This window comes from Strix aluco, chromosome 5 (genome assembly GCF_031877795.1).
Source record: "Strix aluco isolate bStrAlu1 chromosome 5, bStrAlu1.hap1, whole genome shotgun sequence".
In the NCBI taxonomy this organism is placed as follows: Eukaryota; Metazoa; Chordata; class Aves; order Strigiformes; family Strigidae; genus Strix; species Strix aluco.
In genome coordinates, this window is record NC_133935.1 from 18,297,611 (window position 1) to 18,316,687 (window position 19,077).

At 38.2% G+C, this 19,077-nt stretch overlaps 1 protein-coding gene across 6 annotated transcripts in view; it reads left to right on the forward strand.

Annotated features, from left to right (window-relative positions):
- BICD1 (BICD cargo adaptor 1) overlaps positions 1-19,077 on the forward strand; it is a 183,224-nt gene that overhangs the window by 157,901 nt on the left and 6,246 nt on the right. For 2 of the 6 annotated variants that reach the window (XM_074826245.1, XM_074826248.1), the window contains one exon: positions 12,852-12,927. The exons of 3 other annotated variants lie outside the window; for them this stretch is intronic. In XM_074826245.1, coding sequence (XP_074682346.1) covers positions 12,852-12,927 — 76 coding nt within the window. Of the gene's footprint in view, positions 1-12,841; positions 12,928-19,077 lie in introns of all 6 variants that reach the window. One more of the 6 variants, XM_074826247.1, reaches the window with a different exon arrangement.

Genomic DNA, 19,077 nt, shown 5'->3' on the forward strand with positions numbered 1-19,077 from the left:
GCAATTGTACTTCCCATGTACAATTTACAAGAGTGCCAAGACAAGGAGAAACAGATTTTAATCCAAGGACTGGATGACCTTTGTGTGAAGAACCCTGACTATATTACAAATGCCATTCAGTGACTGGAAGAAGTAATGATTTTAAAAAGAACTGTGTTCAACAATAGGCAAACATAATTTGCTGTATTGCAAAATTGTTAGTAAAATGGTAAAATATGTGATATGTTATAATCAGGTTGAGGATTAGGTACAGAATTTTTCAGCACTGTTCTTACTAGTTTCTGGAAGGTTTCTTACTGTTGTTAACAGATCGAAGGAATGATGTACCAAGTAGGATTTTTTTTGCCATCTGTCTAATTATATGTTTCTGCTGCTTTTATAGGGAATGTTTAAAAGCCTTGTATCAGAAAGAGTTTCTGTTCCCAGATGATTTATGCAGTCAAGCAAGCCAGCAAGAAACGTAGCAACCCACACCTGCTGCTTTATCAGAGAGGATGCAAAAGAACAGCATCCAAACTCAAACACTATGGAGTAGAATATAGCTTGGCTTGAGGCTGTGTCCTCAGAAGTGGAGGAGCAATGAAGCCTAAATTAAATGCAACCAGGTTTTTGTTTTTTTCTTTTAAATTTGTGAACTATTTCCTTCACATGAATATTTCACCCATATGATGTGCAGGCTTCCCTATACTTTCATTAGACTAGATATTAGGAAGCATTTTTTTACAGAACTGGTTGTTAGGCATTGGAATGGGCTGACCAGGGAGGTGGTGGAGTCCCCAACCCTTGAGGTGTTTAAGAGTTGAGTTGACATAGTGCTGAGGGATATGGTGTAGTTGGGAACTGTCAGTGTTAGGTTAATGGTTGGACTGGATGATCTTCAAGGTCTTTTCCAACCTAGATGATTCTGTGATTAGCTCCCAGTGTTGTGGGAACTGGGAGGCTGTAGCTAGGAATGCATTTGATGGAGAGCAAGAGCCAAAATAACTGAAATTGGTAGAGGGAGAAACCATCAGGTTTCCCTGACCCATGTTCCCCATGCAGCAGCAAGCTGTGCCTGTCTTTTTCTTGCATCTTCTTCTGCACTTGGTGCTTGGCAGAAGAGGCACCATGCTCTGGCCCCAGCTTTGACTGCTGCCGGCTACCTGGTAGAGGAAACCTGGGATTATTTTTTGCTGCCTTCTTCGAGGAAGACCCTGGCATGAAGACTCACTAGTGAAGACCAGCTGAATTAAAGACCTCTCAAGAAGAGGTTGTTATTTCCTACCTGGTGTCCATTTGACTGCCCTCAACTTTAAATCAGCATGCATGCCCCTATGACATCAAGTTGTGGCAGTATAAATTTATGTGGGCTTTCTAACTGAAGTAATAGCTACTAACCACGTGGCTAAAATACCACTCAGTTAATTTCCAAAGTATCATGTTCCATTTCCCCTAGGTAGTCATATGCATTTAGCTTTGCTGTGTGCTTCTTTTCTTCTGTTATTTTGTATCATTTTTACATTTTAAAGTCTTTATTCTTCTGATAGGTAGAACCAGCCGGTATGTGTCCAACACAATTCCAGCCCACTTTTGCATGAGGCTGTTTTCATAACTATGTGAAGAAATCAGGGCATATAGAAAGCTTAAGGCTGGATTTTACAGTGTCTAACACTGTATTAGAAATTACCTTTCCTTTGCAGTTGCATTCAGACTCCTTGAATATAAAGTCACTAGATGTCTCTTAATATCCCACAGTCCCAAATATGAAATATGCTTCTCTTGACTTCTTCAAGGAAAGAACAAGACAGAAAAGGTCTGCTGTAGGTACCCCGATCCTGTTCTTTTCTCTGTCAGTTATTTTAGCATGGAAATTCTAAAAGTTGAATATAAAGTTCTGTAATTTTAGCTTAAATCAATCAAGATTCTTGTGTGGATGATACATCTGAAGAAAAAAGGTTTCCCCACAGGCTTATGAGATGGAGAGTAACTAATGGCTGCAGCATTCTCCCTTAAACAGGGGCGGTTAAAGGGTCACCTGTGATCTGCCTGAGAGTCTCTGCTTTGTTGAAGTGCCCCCCAAACAAACTGTGGTAGATGCTTCTTTTCCATATTGTTTACACTTGTAGGTACCACAGGGCAGATTTCATTATTTAAAATCCCACATAGGAAAACACTTTGAATAGTAAAGTATTTCATATTTCCTAGGAATTAAGATCATAAGAAGCTAACCTTTCCCTTCTGTACAGTCATATATTTTACTTTATTAAAATACAAAAAGGAAAGGTAGCCTTAAAATGTGACACATTTATCTCAAATTCAAAGCCCAGCTGAGGTCAGATGCTTAGTTGACATAACCCAGGCTGGCCCCACGGATTTCAACAGAACTATGCTAGTTTACCCCAGTCCCAAGTTTCTGTTTTATAGGGTTTAGATTTTATTGTTCTTCATGTGCAAAACCACTGCAAAATTAGGTAATTTTGTGGAGTTGCTCACTTCTGAAAGCACATTAAACCCAAAAGTTTGCTTGCTTTTCAGGTGTCTTTCAAGACTGATTTACAGAACAGCATTTGATTCTCACAAGAGACTCATGTGGAAGATAAAGACAACACAAGGAGTGCCCATATAATAGTACAGCAACTGCTCAAGCACTAAGCTCACCACCTATCATACATAATTAAGAGTATATAGTATATACTCTTAATATAAAAGTCATCCAAGATTAATTTCTGCTGTAGCTCTGTGCTTATAGGCAAATCAAGTATGAATAACAACTCAATATAAATAACTAGCTTTTGTTTGTTGGCTTGCTTTTTTACCATAATATTTAACTTAATATACAGAACTTCTATGCTGAAGGAAATTCCTATAGAGAGTTTCTAGAGGCATCTCTAAGAGCTAACTTACAGCATCTGTAGGTAGAAACTGTTTGTTAGAGCTAACAAGGAAAGTTATAATTAAAAAACTCAGTCACCCAAATATGGAGGTCCTAAGAAGTCTTCCAATTAAGTCTTTAAACTGGGACTCAAGAGGAATTGCTTAACAGTTGCCTTTGTTACTTGCCATTTATACCTGTGAACAATGGGTTAGAAACCTCAGAATACATTCATCTGATGTAGCACAAACACAATTTCACACAATTAGGAGCAGAGAGTCAGCTGAGTAGGGTGATCCTTAGTGTTACAGGGAGTTAAGGGCTTTTGATAGGCCATATGAAGTGTTAAGTAATCTCTCCTGGCTCAAGGGATGAGGAATATGCTGTACTGCTATTTTAATTTTTTCTTTCTGGATTTTGAGCTTTTTTGAAGTTTAGTGTTTAGGATATGATTTTCAGAAATATTCTGTGAAAGGTTTTTCTCTGTGTAATCAGAAGGTCATGTTCCTTATATATTTTTCTTAAAATAATGTTAAAGTGGAATTTATCATACGGGGCAAGATTCTTGGCTTTGGCTCCTCCTTCTTACTTCTTCATCTTGTTTAGGCTGTGTGAAGATATGGGAAAGTATCTTAAAAAGGCATATTATGGGTAGAAGCCCTTGATAGGAAATGAAGCTGTCTTTACCCTTCCCTTTCGGATGAAGGTGTTGGGAAAATGACTGAGGGAGGCTCAGGCTGACACTACACTCCACAGCAGAGGCTGTCTGCAGAGGTGAGTGTACCTCACAGCATTAGAAAGGTGGGGAGAATAAATTTTTGACAGCAGGTTTAGGTCTTATTTCATTGTGTGGTGAAAAGGGTTTAAGTTCAAGGGCTTTAGCTGTGCATGCTTTTTGTTTGTTTAGGAATATTTTGCCAAAAATAGTTCCAGCTTTGCTTCTGAGCTTAAGTACCAATGCCAGAAAGCTCCTCACAGATTTCTAAGCCTTGCTGCTATAGACACTACTTCAGTATCACAACTTTACTTTTTTATGCACTTCTCGATTTTGAAACACAAGGACCGTTAGAAATCTGAACACAGAGGAAAGCACAGCTTCTTTTAAAAGCTGGCTGAAGTCCTTTGAGGAACACTATCAGCTCAGATCTGAATTTTGCTAGGAGGGTGCTTTGTAGATCTTCATGATTGCTCAGGTCACCCAGTGAACAATTTTAAATATTTCTTACTTTTCCTTTGTGAAGGAATTTTATAGATTAATGAAAAGGAAAATCAATATAGCTAGGATCTTTTTCTATGCTGATTTTGTGTTAATGAATTTTATTCTGAATTCTAGTTCATGAACAATAAGGATTTATCGGTACATCAAGTGAAACAGTTTATTCTTGAAAAGCAGGGTAGGCAGTTAACTGGGCCACCACTACTAAATAAGGTATGCAGCCATGTAATATTTAACTAGTCAGGCTAGTCTGCTCTGAATTGTTCAGGCAGGTAAGTTTGATTTGCTTCATCCAAGCAATGCAAAGCAGCTGGAGCATGAAAGTTCTTCAGAACCATTACTTTTTAAAAAACCCCACAACTTTATTCTGACAACTCAAATTTACAGTCCAAGTGCAAATTACCCTTTGCCTCATTAGAGATCTATGGATGATTTTTCTGAGTCCTTGGCTATGAATATGTTGCATTTTTATCTACTGAGAATGTACTTGTATTGATGGTGATCCTATACCTGCAAGATGTCTCAGCTTGTGTAATCAGGCAGGCTACTGGCTACTGTAAGACTCCTCTGATATTGGTCTAATCTGTCTCTACTCTCCATGAAAAATGGATGTTAGGTGTTTTTAGTAGGTTTGGGTTTTTTTTTTTTTTTTTTTAAATCAGGTGTAGCATTTTTTACCTGAATATGATGCCCTTCACAAAAAAGATAATTCAGTCATTATTAACTTATCTGTGTTCACTTTTTTGTTCTGCATTGTTCTATTTTCTGTGGGTTTTGTAAACATGCCATATTTGTGTATATATGTGTTCACTGTTTAAGGAGCAGTATTAGTGCATATATACAGATATATGTACATATCTTCCTGCTCTCAGGGCCATGTCCTGCATCTGATATGCTCATTTAACTAAGTTTAATGAGCATTGCATATTTATGCCATTTCAAGCATGGTACATTGTCCTTGTGGAGGCCGTTTTGAATTTGAAGAACAGTATCCTTGCCAAGGACATTAGTTGGCTGTAACTGGTGAAGAAGTCAGCTGGCTAAATGTACTTTTACCTCTTGGTGCCACTGTGAATAGGACCTTTTTGCTCTGTGCTTTTCCTCTCTTGTATTTAGCTTTCCGGTTATCACCAGTGAGACAAAAACCATACATTTCATGCTGATCAATATAATTTAGCTACTTCAATATAATTTAGCTATTATGGCATGAATTCACTGCAGTTCTACAAGTTTCATTTAATTTCTATTTGTATTTTTCATTATATAAAGAAAACAGCTCCAAAATAAAAACTCTTTTTAATACAAGCCCCAATCTGTTTGTTAAAACATTAAAAAAGAGAAAAAAAGAAAAAAAGATTGCAGTGGAATCCATGCCTTACTGTTGTATGTTTTGATTAAAAGGTTACTGACATTTTTCTCTCTGTAAAAGTTATGATGTCATTGCCAGATGGAATGGTTAATATTAGCATCATTTGTTGAAGTTCTCCAGTAAATTCTTATTAGACTTCTGGTTGTTTCTAACTAAACAGGTATGCAGATGACACATCATATCTTTAAGGTGTGTTGCCAGATATTTGTTAACTTTCCATGAAAATTCTGGGCTTTGGAATCCAGTCTTATCAATTAACTAAAACAGCTATTGAAATATCTTGACAGTGTTAGTAACAAAAGCCATTCATCTTTATCTTCTCTTATTACAAGGTTTAATGTGGTTTCATGACTTACTGGTTTTTGCCATCAAATATACAGGAATATTCAACGTTGTGCTTCTCATCTCATAAAATAGGCAAAGCTGAAGTGAGTCTCTGTTTAAACTAGACATGCTGATATTTTAGCTCTCTAATAGAGCAGTTCCCTGGGATGTTGTGATGTATGGAGTAAGCTCACCAGCAATTCTTTAATCAAGACTAGTATCCCTGATTGTAAGTATATCCCTGTCTGCATTTTTTAGGGCTATGAAAAATCATAGTTGTACCTTATGTTGATTATTCCAAAGCCTACTAAAGTTACTGTTCCCACCGACTTTAACTTTTGGATCCGGCATTTCTTTACCCATAAAATAGTGCAGGTATTTTTTGGTTTGGATGTACTTGTGGCCATCTGAAATGTATCCTAGACACTTATGTTTCTGTGAAAGATAGGTAACAACAAGACAGAAGTATGGTGATTTCTGTGTTTTTAAGACCTTTCTTTTCCTCTTTTAAAATGTTTAAGATGTGTGTCTTTTAGTAAGTATTTCACAAATCATCAGACCTTTCTAAATGTGCTTTTTATGAACTGTATATAAAAGAAAGGAACTGAACATATATTTTCACCTTCTACCATTTCCATATCTGCTATTTTACTAACCCATTATTTAGCTTCTCAGTAGATTTAATGAGGAATTATTTAAAGTATTCACAGAAACCATTTGAGAAATAAACACATTGTGATATAGAAAATGTGAAAAGGCCTACAAAGCTGACAAGAAACCTCTTAATGTTAGTCTGTAACTGGAGAAAAATGCATTTCACTAATTTTGTTAATGACTAGGTATTATTTATTTTTAAAAAATTATTCTTAATATGAGCTACAGCAAAGGGCAAGGCCAGGATATAGCTTTATCAATATAGTTTGAGCTAACAGTCACATTACCACTGAAGCACATGGATTGATGGGGGAAGAGCTCTCTAGGTTGGGGGTAATTCAGGTCTAAAAAGAAAGTAGAAATCAAGTCATGCAGAATAAGGAAATAAGGGGGGAAAAAACACTCCATATAGTGTAGCTGTTGTATAGATGAAAGAACTCACTAGAACATAGCCAAGAAACCTGACATGTTCTGGAAAACCACTGAATCAGTGACCTACTAAACCATGTCTTCTGTGTTACGTGTCAGGCAATGCATGACGTTGTTAGTGACGGTCCACAAGTTGGTTTGTAGAAATCATCAAGACAGATAACGTGTCTTTAAATGCTATAAGAAAATAGCAATTAAATCCTCTACCTGTTCCAATAAGCTCAATCACCTGCTCTTACTCCTGAGAAGCATTTAACAGAAGGGTCTCTGTTACATTTACTCTGTCTGACCTCATCCTGAAGGTAAAGAGCTGAGAGGAGGAGGAGCAGCAGGAGGCAGCCTTTGTCAAGAGCTTGGGAGTGTAGAAACAGTGGGACGTTCCCTGGTACCTTTGCAAGAAAAAAAATGGACACGTGGAGATGACAGGAGATGAGGATTTTGGATGCATCCTACTGCTGGCCTACTGCATCTTAGTGCAATATGTAGATATTTCTGATGCCTCCAGCTCTGTGTGTAAATGGGAGTTCAGCAGTATACTCACATCTCTTAACCTTTATTCTTCAAATAATTTTTGAGAAGACTAAGAAATAAGAAGTGGAAGAACTCATTGTTGTTGAAGCTTTTCCAGCCAACAATTATCTAAGATGCCGAGTTTCTCTGAATAGCAAGCTTAAGATATGAGTTACCTGGGTATTTGCAAGACTTGACATAGAAATTTCATGGTAGATCAGCTTTACCATGAAGTAAGTCAAAACTGATACTTGGTTGATAAATTTGTCTATCTCCAATCAACGATCCATTATTCAGCTTAATGGGAACAGAGGTAAAACTCAGACAGTGGGAAAACTCAAGAGAATCTGCGTACTAGAAAATGTCTGTGCAGAAGCTAACATGCACCTGGTTAAGTTTATTAGGTTGCCTGCATGCTAGATGTGCCAGAGCAGGACTGGCTCTCATGGACCTGTACGATGGCTCTGTACAATGGCTCAGTCCCCCCCACTGGTCATTTTGGTCCCAGGCCAGGACAATCTGAGCCAATCTGGCTTTGAGAGAGCTGGGGTTAATATAAGGCCGGTCAGGCTCCATGTAGAACCCATGTGGTTGCTCCACCCAGGTCTCTCTCCTTCCAGGGACAGCCTGCAGAAACACGGAGCTTCACCCAGTTTGCAGCTGGCAGACTGACCAGCTGAGGCTGTGCATAGGGCAGTGGTAACTGTGTTATTTCCAGAGCCAAACTGACCCTGGAAGCAGGAGAAGGGAGAGACTCTTCTAATCTTTGACCTGTACCATTGTTTGTGCTTTTTTCCAAAGGTAAGCCACAGCTGTCTTCTCACCAGCTGTTCTTTGCGATAACCATTACCACTTAAAGTTCCTCTTGCCCTTGAGGAAGGTCAAAGTTTTCTTGGCATCCATTAGAAGAACAGAGATAAGTTTATACTATTATTTGACTAGCTGGTTTAACTTATAGTTTATGTCCCCATCACCCCTGGATATAAGCAGTTTTGGGACTTTTCTCATCCTGTCAGATTACAGTTTGAAAGCATCTCTACAAATCTCAACTCAGCAATGTGGGTGAGTGTTTTAGTACCCTCTGTCCTGTTATTCTTGACATGTTGCATTTGTCCTTTGGGTTTGGAAGTTTTCCTTGTGCCCCATGTTCGAGAAGAGAGGATTGATTTATTGTCTTTGTAGGACTTGCTGTGTGATGCAATGTGTTTCTGTCTTTGCACAAGTAGAAGACTACTGATTTGTTCTTTGCACGTACTTTCGACTCATGCTGTTAACCATTCATTCTTTCCCATTAAATTGTCATCTTGGGAAAGAAACCAATTCATTGTCATATAAATGGAGACATCTTCTCTTTTTCAAGTAAATTGTCAATAACATCTTCATAGACATGTTATCAAATTCCTCAAGCTATGGAGCAAGTCCAACTGACATTGGGTAGCATGACTCAAAGTGAGATAGCTCGAAAAATGTAGGTAGGAAAGGAGGACTTTCTGTTGGCCTGGAGTGGTCAACAGGATGCTAAGGAGACCTTGTTTTAAAAGACTGAAAAAGCCTCAATCTCACATTTTGTCATAAGCATTTCTTGACAGCTTTTCTTTTATCAAGAACAATTTTTTCCCAATGTTTTTCCTATCAGAAATACCAAACATTTAACAGTACCTGTAAAAAAACAATTGGTTTGTTGTTTGACTTTCAATTTTACCCTTTCCAATAAGAGAGAAAAAAGCTCTCCATTGATTTACTGAACTAGATGCAGTTAAAAGTATGTTATATATCAGTCACTCATTCACAGCAACCCAGTGCTTATCTTAGGATTCTTACTAGTCTTGGTCTTTGACAGCACTGTGTAGAGATTAGTAATTTACTGAGTGTCAAAATGTGCTGAAATGTTCCATTGCAGTATGCTGGGTCCTGAGCAGGTGGGACTGAAAATGCTTGCATATAAGTTTTTCACTGAGGACATTGCTGATGTCAACAGAAGGCATGCCCATCTCTTGGACACTAATAACCCAGTTAAGCAGGCCTGTGTTGATTAGAGTCACCCAGTTCACAGACTGGAGGGCAGAACGCACCTTGTGACATGAGGGAAATGCATTGTTTTTGTGGCTGAGCCAAAGGGAAGCACAGGAAAATATTTTTTTTTTTTTTTTTTGGTGGGATATGCTCTCAGCAGATAATTTATAGCAGCACATTCAGTCCTCATATGAGCAGATGTAGCTTCTCTGAGCTTGGTATTTTTAATGCTCTTACATCAGGAGCTGATTAGCCCAATGAGGACTAGGCATTAGATTCCAAAGGAAAATCAGGACTGGCTAATCTGTGAGAGAGGAAGTCTCTGAGCCCTTTACACCACCATTGCCAGCAAATGGCTAAAATGTTAAGAACTAGAAAATCTGAACAGGCCTAAGGTATAGCATAGTTCAAGACTCAAAGCTCCAACAGATGCAGTGGTGAACATTGTCTGATACTGCCACAGGACTCTGTACAGACTCAAGTCCTGCTGAATTCAGTGAAAACTGGCATATGAATTTTTGTGTACAATAGCTCCTCTTTGCCTTTTGTGGTTGAAATGGTCACTGACCTTCATTTCTTGGTTATAGGTTCATAGAATTTTAAAAGGACTCTTAAGAGATCAGCCAGCCCAATCCCTGCCCCCAATGGTTTATTTCCTCACAGCAGCTAGAGATGATGGAGAAATAAGTCTGTATTTAATAACTTCATTAATCATTGTGGTGGTGGTGGTCTCAGAAGATACACCAAAAAGTATAATCTGTGTCTGTTCCCCAAGTGACTTCTACACAAATGATAAACTGTCCTTTCACTCTGTAGCTTGACTGATACTCCCTGAGATCTGAAAAATACTGGGAACAGGCTTCTTCCAATGTAATTTTAAAATTTATTTTTATTTTTTAGTAAAAGAGAGCGTGTCTTTCTTACTTTGACTTTATGGTATGTGACATTGACCACAGAATCAGTAAAGACATCTTTGAAACTTTTAACCTTCAGCAGAGTATTTCAGAAAGAAACAAACATTTACTTGATATAGACAGGAGTTCCTTAGTAGAAAGGATGGACTAAATGCTGTCTGCTAGTTTTCACCTTTAAACACAACGTAACAAGAAGTCATTTTATGATTGTCATAACATTAGAGAACAGCATTATAAACCCTCCAAAATACTTAAAAGGATTAAATATAGAAGGAATAAAGTTAGCCCTGGCAGAGCTACTTGGACATAAGTAGATAAGAGCTCCTTTGAATTTGAAATGTGTATATGTAAGCCATATGCATTCTGCTTAGCTCCTTCCTAGCATAATCCTCAAAAACTTCACTCCTGGAGACTGCAGGAGGATGATTCAGCTGTTTTAAGTCATGTGGATCAGTAGATTTCATACTGATGTGTGAGCCAGATTGTACCAGATTCTACCTGGTGCCAGGTAGAGTTGTTGTTTCACATGAAGTCGAGGGAGTTTGCTTACATTGAATAGTTATTATCCAGCTCGCATAATGCTTGCAGAATCTGGCGCTCTATTCACGCATTCTGCCAAATCTGGCAGATGAAGAAGCATCATAAAATATTTGCAGGATGTTTGAGATATTAGAATAGGATCATAAATCAGGCATTTGCATTGTTCTGGAAGACTGTCAGAACAATTTCTTCTGTATTTATGAAACCTGTCCACACCTTTTCATCACACAACATTCTGTTCTGTATTTCTTTTTTCACTGGCTACCTCCTATAAGCTGTCAGGGATGACTTTGCTTTGGAATTCTGCTCAGTAGTTTGTTTAGAATAAGACATTAATTTTTTAAAAAATTTTTACAATCATTTCCCATCTGCAGTTAGCCTGCTCTGTTTGTCCACCCAGGCACCTTTTCTTTTAATTGAACTTTGTGCTGAAATGACAGACCCTTCTATTCATGGCTGAAATGCATTGCAAACTCTTGCACTCCTCTGCTAAAAGATTAACTGAGGACTATAGTGACCATCCCGGAAAATGAGAGAATGGCACAGTATCCTTTCTCATTCCTTTTCTGCTTCCTGACACAGTGGTGCCAGCAGTAACTGTGCATATATTTTTCTGATGTAGATACTTGTGCACTTGAAAATAGGTCCAAACCCCTCTCTTGGCTGAAGCAGGAACAAACTAGTGATTTGGGTGCACTTGCTTCCACCCACTGGAGGTCAGCACAGATCTTCATAGGAAGTGGGGAAAAGCACTCTGGGCTTATATGGAAGGGAAATGTATAGTGGATACAATGTTGGGTGTTGCTAGGGACGTGAGCTTCTCTGCATTGTACCTGATGTCATGTCAAGACTCTTGACAGCAAATTACTTACATGTTCTTCCAGCTGATTGAAACAAAGTATAGAAGTGGGTTTTGGAAAACATCTACACTATAAAGAGAAATAATTACTGGTGTTAAGCTTTAAGTAGCAACCAACTGATAAAAACAAAATCAAATTCTTTCCAAGTACACGAAGTCCAGTTGTCTCATTTTTAAGGTTCAGGGGAAAGTAACTCCTTTTCACTGAAGAATCAGGTTAAAGCAGTCGGAGAGGATGATAGGTCTACAAACCCTGCTGGAAACAAAAAGTAATCTCCAGTAGTTTTCCAGACAGTCACAATTTTACCCATAGATTTTAATGTTCGAAAGGACCCTGATGACAATCTGAATCACACAGGCAGTGGAACGAAAGGCCAGACTGCTGCGGGGAGAATGAGTAAATCTTGGTAGAAACTAGTGAGCTAGAAAGCAGGGTTGTCTTGTTCAACTACTTTCATGAAGTCCCACAAATACTGAGTTTAAAGCTGTCTTCATATTCCAAATGTAAAAACGTAGCAACAAAGGATTATTTGGCTTTACTGTTGTTTAATAAATTAAGAACTAGAATACAGCTTTGCAAGTGATTAATGTGGAAACTGCTTTGGCAGAGAATTGATAAAATAATCTAGACACAACAGTGAAAACCAACTGTATCAAGTTATCCCTTTTTCCTACAAAAAACAACCTCACAAGCACTATTTAGAAGTTGTGAAGACTTTCTTGCAAGCTTTTTCTCAAAGGCCATAATGAGATGGCATCTGTAAGTGTTGTTATGTGGATGTAAGTTCCCTGGGGACATTTTGAGTAGCTTTGTTGACACTTTTTATATTAGATGTAAGCAAAACAACTTCATCAACAGCAGAAGAGTGAAAAGTAAAGGTTTAAACCCAGATCCTGAATACAGCCCATTATTGCTGTCTGTTTAAACAAAAATTTGCCAGTGCTAAGGGGAGATAAACAAAAAATGTCTCCACTGCTGCTTCTGAAAAGAAAAAATGAGGCAACAACTAATGTTATTACTATCAGGAAAAAAGGTGTTTCTGTCAGATAAGGAACCAAGATCACATTCCTCACTAAATCTCTCCATCAGATGCATAGCCTGTGTACTACTGTTACTAACCCTTGCTCTGTAATCTCTCTGTATATATGTCTAATTTATCAGTTTCTTGTAGATTGTCAGCAGCCTGCTGCCTCCATACCGCCACACGGCTCACAACTAGCCAGGGGGCCAGATTGCCAGACTGTCAGGTAAAATTAACAACTCTTTTTTCTTTGCCTATAGCTGCATGCACGTCTGCAACTCCCCTCCTCTTGCTTATACAAAAACTCTTCACTCCACTTCTTCGCTAACAGAAAACTTTTAACAACTTGAGGAACAGTGATAATTTCTGCAGCGGCAGTACAAACATGAATCATAGCATTCAAGCACTTATATCCATGTAAAAATATGGAAAAGAATGCAAAGTTGGATTTTGCAGTCCTCGTTTGGTCTTTTTATGCAGTTTCTCAATGATTTCAAAATAGTAATGATTTTATTTTGTTTATTATTTTTTATTATATAAATTTATGTAAATAGGGGACTTTTAATTTTAGGGGTATGTGTAGGCTTCTCTTTTTGTAAGGTGGTATTTTAAAGGCATTTGTGAGATCTGAGCCAACACTTTTCAGAAAGCTCTCCTTGACCTGGAAACTCGGACTCACTGCAGTCAGTTCTTAATCTTGTTGTTAAAAGTAAACTCCTGGTGTCCTTGCTTGTAGTTGGTGCAAAGGCTAAATCATGCTTCTGAGACAGTTGAGTTAAGGCACAAAACCAAACCAAAGCAAAAAGAGATTACTTTTCTGTATCTGTTCATGGTACATTCTGTGCATATATTCACTTATGCCTATACTCTCATAGGTTACATTATTTTTAGGTCTTAACCTGATCTGTAGTGAGCAAATTGATCTATAGACCTGCATATAATGAAGCTATTTCCCGCGCAGCGCTTAACTTCACATGTGGGGAAGTCTGCAGTGATGCCCACTGGGGAATGGTGTGGTACAGCTTTCTGACTGTACATCAGGCATTGCTGAGCACTAATTCTGCAAGTCACGGGGGGTCTCTTGGTGGCCTTGGAGCAGCCGCTTATTTGTGCCTCTCCTTTATTGCCTATAAGGTGGAAGTATTGTTAACTTCCTTATTATATAAGCGTATTACAAAAATTTTACTGAGAAGTTGGTGGAAGCTCATTATAACTGATAAGTACCATTTACTGGTTTGCAGTTTGGAGTTTTACAGCACACTGAAAAAAAATTACTAGTTCCATTTAAAATCCTTAAAATCCCAGTCAAGTTGTTTCTGCTGTACTTAGATGGTACAGAGAGTATCATTAGGTGCTTTGGATACATGGAAGTTTAATGCCAACAAGCCTTATTTTAACCCTGTTTAATTTACCATCACAAAACCAAAGCCTATTCTGTTCCTTCCAGAGCAACTCCCCTGGTGGAGAATGTGCTTTAATACCATCCCTCTCTAAATGCTAACAATTACTGCTGCGATTTTAAACATTCTTCCTGGAATGGAGGACCTGCCTGATCTACTGCTATACATCTGTCTGCAAGCATTACCTTGTTCTGCAAACAAACCCCCAGGAATGGATAAGGTCCAAAGGAAAGTCTCAGGGTGTTCTGTTTTGTCCCTTAATTCTTCCTCAGTTAGGAAGACCACATTAGCTACAACCAAAACTGGAAGTGTTCAAGATGCCTTTCTTGCCACATTTCCAAATCAAAACCATGGTATATGGAAAATAATAAGGATAATTTAAAATATGGTTAACACTTCAAAAAAATCAGATCAGTCGTCCCACAAACACCACACTGTATACTTTGCTGAACTATTGACTTTCCAATGACTATAGGTTGATACTCTTCTGGTGAAGTGAAAACAACACATTATTTTGATATATTAACACTGTAGCCTTGCTTGTTTATGCCTTGCCACATAGCTGCACAGCCTCATAAAGCAGTGAAGTGTAACAACACATTTAATGCAAGTCAGCATGATAGCATAAGTTGCCAAGTGCTTTAAGTAATTGAAATCTGGAGTAAAATTTGAAGGCACTTAAAGAACCAGTTAGACTTACTGAGGTTCAGATTTTCTAAATCCAGCAGAGGAGGAAGACAGGAGCTTGTACTGCCTTTCCTCATCCTCTAACAGTCTCTCCTGGAATGGCACATATACTTTCAATCACATGGTGATGCCAAATGAGGCAGTTTAAAGGTCTGCCCAGGCCTGAAGTCACATTTTAAGAGAGGTAGGCTTGTTTGTTAAGCCTCTTAACTTTACTCTTGCAGTGACCTCTCCGTGGCATTTCACCCAGGATTAAACAATAGCTTGTTCCGACTTGTAATTCACACAAATGTTTTCTGCCTCCTGCAATATGTCTAATCATGTTCAAACTGGTTAATATGCCTGACCGTAACACTCTGAACTTTAACATCAAATACAGTTTTCCCTTATCCATTATCTATACGGAATTTTAAGTGGACTTGTGTAATTCTGGATTTTTCTAGTAATTGTGATTCCAGTGCATAGCCTTTGGTGAACCTCACTGGATAAGCTATGAACAGATTCAAGCCAAATGAAACTCCAGGACACATCTAGTCAATTTATTTAGCTATACATCTGTCTGTCTTTTTTCCTAAGTCTGCATATTTCAAGTGGAACGTGATCTGGAGAATCTGTGAGAACTTTTCGCAAGAGACTTTCTAAGCAACTGATGCAGCAATGCATGAAAGGCTCGCTCTGCCTTCCATGCATAACTTCAAGGTCCAGGAGTATGGGGCAAGCAATGAAACCTAGGCCTACCCTGAAAATTACTGGATAATGTTCACCCTTCCTGGCATCTGTAGCTACATGTCTCATGGACTATATTGGACAAAACCAAAATACTGCCATCATCCAATATTAATAAGAATGTGTCTGTCTTTGGATCATGTTCAGGTTTCTGTTGAAAGCAGTGAAAACCTTATTTTCATTATCAGAGGCCAAACTCTAGACCCAAGTTATCTATTAATAGAAATAAAAAACAAACCCAAAAAACCTGATACTGCAAATGAAATTAATATTTATTTCTAATATGAAATAATGCTTTTATTTCATATAAAATAGAAAATAAATTAAAAATAAGGTAAAATATTAATGCATACAAAATGGTTGCATTCTGAAAATATCACTGGTCTGTTAATATTTTTCCATTGCTGATTTGTTACAGTTACAATTAATGCTAGACAATATTGCATGCGAATGGCATCTTTAAGAGAGAAAACAGAGTACTTACTAACACCAAAGGGCTTTGCATGCTATTTTCCATTGATTTTAGAAATACATGATTAGCATTTTGAGTGCTGGGGGAAAAAAAGAGCTGCTTAAAAACAGACAATAATACTAACACAAAAAATGACACAGACTTCATTCATCAACTGAATGAATAGATCCCCAAATGATACCAGCCTTTAAAGAGAGGTTTACAAAAATGTCTATTAAAACCAAATGTTTTAAAAGCTGCACATATCCCATGGGGAGAATGTAACAATGTTCTTCCTTATTTTCAGTTAATAGTCTACAGCTTCAGGTCCTTCCATGTCTCTCTATTGCTTTGTGTTGTTAATCTCACCTGCCATCCTTTCCTGTCTGCAACTGTCAATGTGCCTGATAGCTCACCTCCGGGACCTGCCACAATCACCTATACTGCCATAAAAAGCACACTGAATGCCATGTGTCACTTGCTGATTCTGATGTAATTTTGTTTATATAGTGCTACAGTAATCTGCATTAATGAACTGGATATATTGTTTTTCTGAAGAGAGGTTGGTGTAACAGTAGAGTTTTAGGAAAAGATTCAGATCTACTGGGACTGCAAGTGATGGGTGTATATATGTTGCTACAAAGGTGCCTGATAACCTTGTAAATTTTTTTTTTCCACTTCCTAATGACCCTAATATTTATTATTGGTTGAAAGGGGAATGGTGAGACAAGTTTTATGTTTCTTCTGTGCATAGAACTGTATTTGTATTTCAAAGTGAGAAGCAACGCAGAATTACCATGAATAGAAAACGGATGTAATTCTAAGCACAGTGCTTCCTCATCTGAGAATAGTCTGGGATAGTTTGTATTACAGTATTTGCAGTCAGGGCTGACTCTGTACAGAAGGTCTTGCCAAAACATTATTATGGTTGTGCATATTTGTGTAGAGGAGAATCTTATTTGTCTCAAAGATGTCCTCTTTCAGGCCATTGCTGTATATAACAAATCTTAACTATGGCCATCTTCTCACTACTCTTCTCCCTCAGAGCATGAACACCTTGTGTTGCTTATTTTTAAGGCTGGGAAGGAAGCCCCAAAGACAAACACATCTCTGCTAATGAGCAAGGAGAATGTCTGTCAAGTTTCTGTTCCTTTCTGACAATTACATAAGTCCTTTGAAAAAAGGAATGAAGCAGCAATGGAGGAGAGTAAGGCAGTCTTTGTAGGGTAACATGACCACCTCCTTGTTTGTCTTCACCAAATGTGATGTTCTAATTCACTTTTATTTCTCTGAAGGACTTAAGACTAGTGCTTCTCCTAAGCCTATCTTGAAAACTTAAGAGGCGCTGAAACCAGGAGCCTGGCTCTTGATGATTGGAGAAGTTTGAGAGTAAATGCAGACCTTTTGGGTACATCTGCAGTCACTCCTGACACAGGCTCATTTGAGGGGAGTAGGCAAAGATCTCACTGAGATCAATCTTTAGATGCTGTATCTGCACCCATATGTGGCAGAATATAGCAGAAGAAAAAGATAGTTACAGCCATGGAAGGAAGACAGGTTTGGTGTCTTCTCAGAGTGTTTGATTAAATAAGTCCAACTACTAAGTTTCAAGAAAATATTTTAGATTAAATATTTATGCCTAGGTGCTTCGGGTTAGACTAAATCTATAAGTAAACTGAGGAGTCATAGTCCATTAACACTTTGGGACTGACCTTCTCAGACAGCTGATCACAAAACAAAGCTTGTGAGGAGGTACTGAGCTTCTATAACCCACTCTCACCAGCCATTTTGCAATCTGGAAACTCACCTTCAGGAGCATTAATGTGAAACAATCTAACTTAAGACATGCAAGTCTATGACTTCAAATAAGCACAGAGGTGCAAGGACTGTAGCTCCTACTGAATTGTAATACCTGTGGATTCATGGTCATAGTCTTCTAGGCTTCTCTGATTTGAAAATGTGGACATTGCCATCTACTTTCTTAATGGTGATGGTGCACACTTGTTTCTGTCTTCAAGCAAGCCCATTGTAATTTCTTTGTTTCCCAAAGTAAATGCTGTATGTGGAACTACAGACATTTTCAGTACTACTGGCATTTCCAGTGGCAGATTTTCAAATACCTCTGGCATTTCAAATTGATTCATTTCCAGCAACAGACTAATTGCATTCCTTCCAGCCAACACTCCAGTAGTCTGTGCTGCAGAGATAATATGTAACAGCACAGTTTCTAAAGAAGAAAAACAGAAAAGGCAAATTTTCATGAAGACAGGGACATAAATGATTGTGCTTCATCATATATCACACTGTTGAGCTTGGAATAACTTCAAGACTGTAGAACATTTGAAGCACTAGGAAAACAACTCTTCCCAGACACATTAATGAACAGGTTTTTTGTTGGTTTTTTTTTTTTTTAATAAATTGCATCTACTTGCATTCTATTTTGGTATCTTGTTTTGCCACATGATTTCCTTGAAAGTTTAATGGCTGTCACTTATCTTGAAAATGGCAAGATGAGCTGAAGTTCACCCTTTTAAAACAGGACAGACCAAGGCTGAGGAATCATATGGGATGCACTTAAGCTGTGTCCACATTGGCTACTGCAGTGTAGCGGAGACTGCTGAGCTGCCTTTAAATGAGCAAACCTGATTATCTGAAGCTTTTCTAGCAGGAGCACCCTGGAAGTTTGCACCAAGAAGTGGGGTATGTTTGTGCTAGCTGCCCCTTATCTTTGTACTGCCACTGCAAAGCTGCAACTCCAGCCCCACCTGGTTTGCTGGAAGCTGGTTCAGACCTCTCTGTGCTATATGACAGTGTACACAATAAATGCACATTTAGAGGCTGAAGGGGTGAATGCTGTTATCAGACAGCTTATGTACATGGAAAACAGCCAAATGGCAAAAGTATATGACAGAATTGAAGAGGCTTCAAACAGCACAAAATCAAATGAAAACAAACCACAAAAACACCCACCCTTTGGAAGTTTGATTACAAAATATGTGATGCTTATGTTGCCTGACAAGGAAGGTTACACCGTATTTGTACGAATGTACTACTAAATAGGTCACATTCAGTAAGAGATCATGTTTGCACAAAGTGGTGAAACCTGATTTCC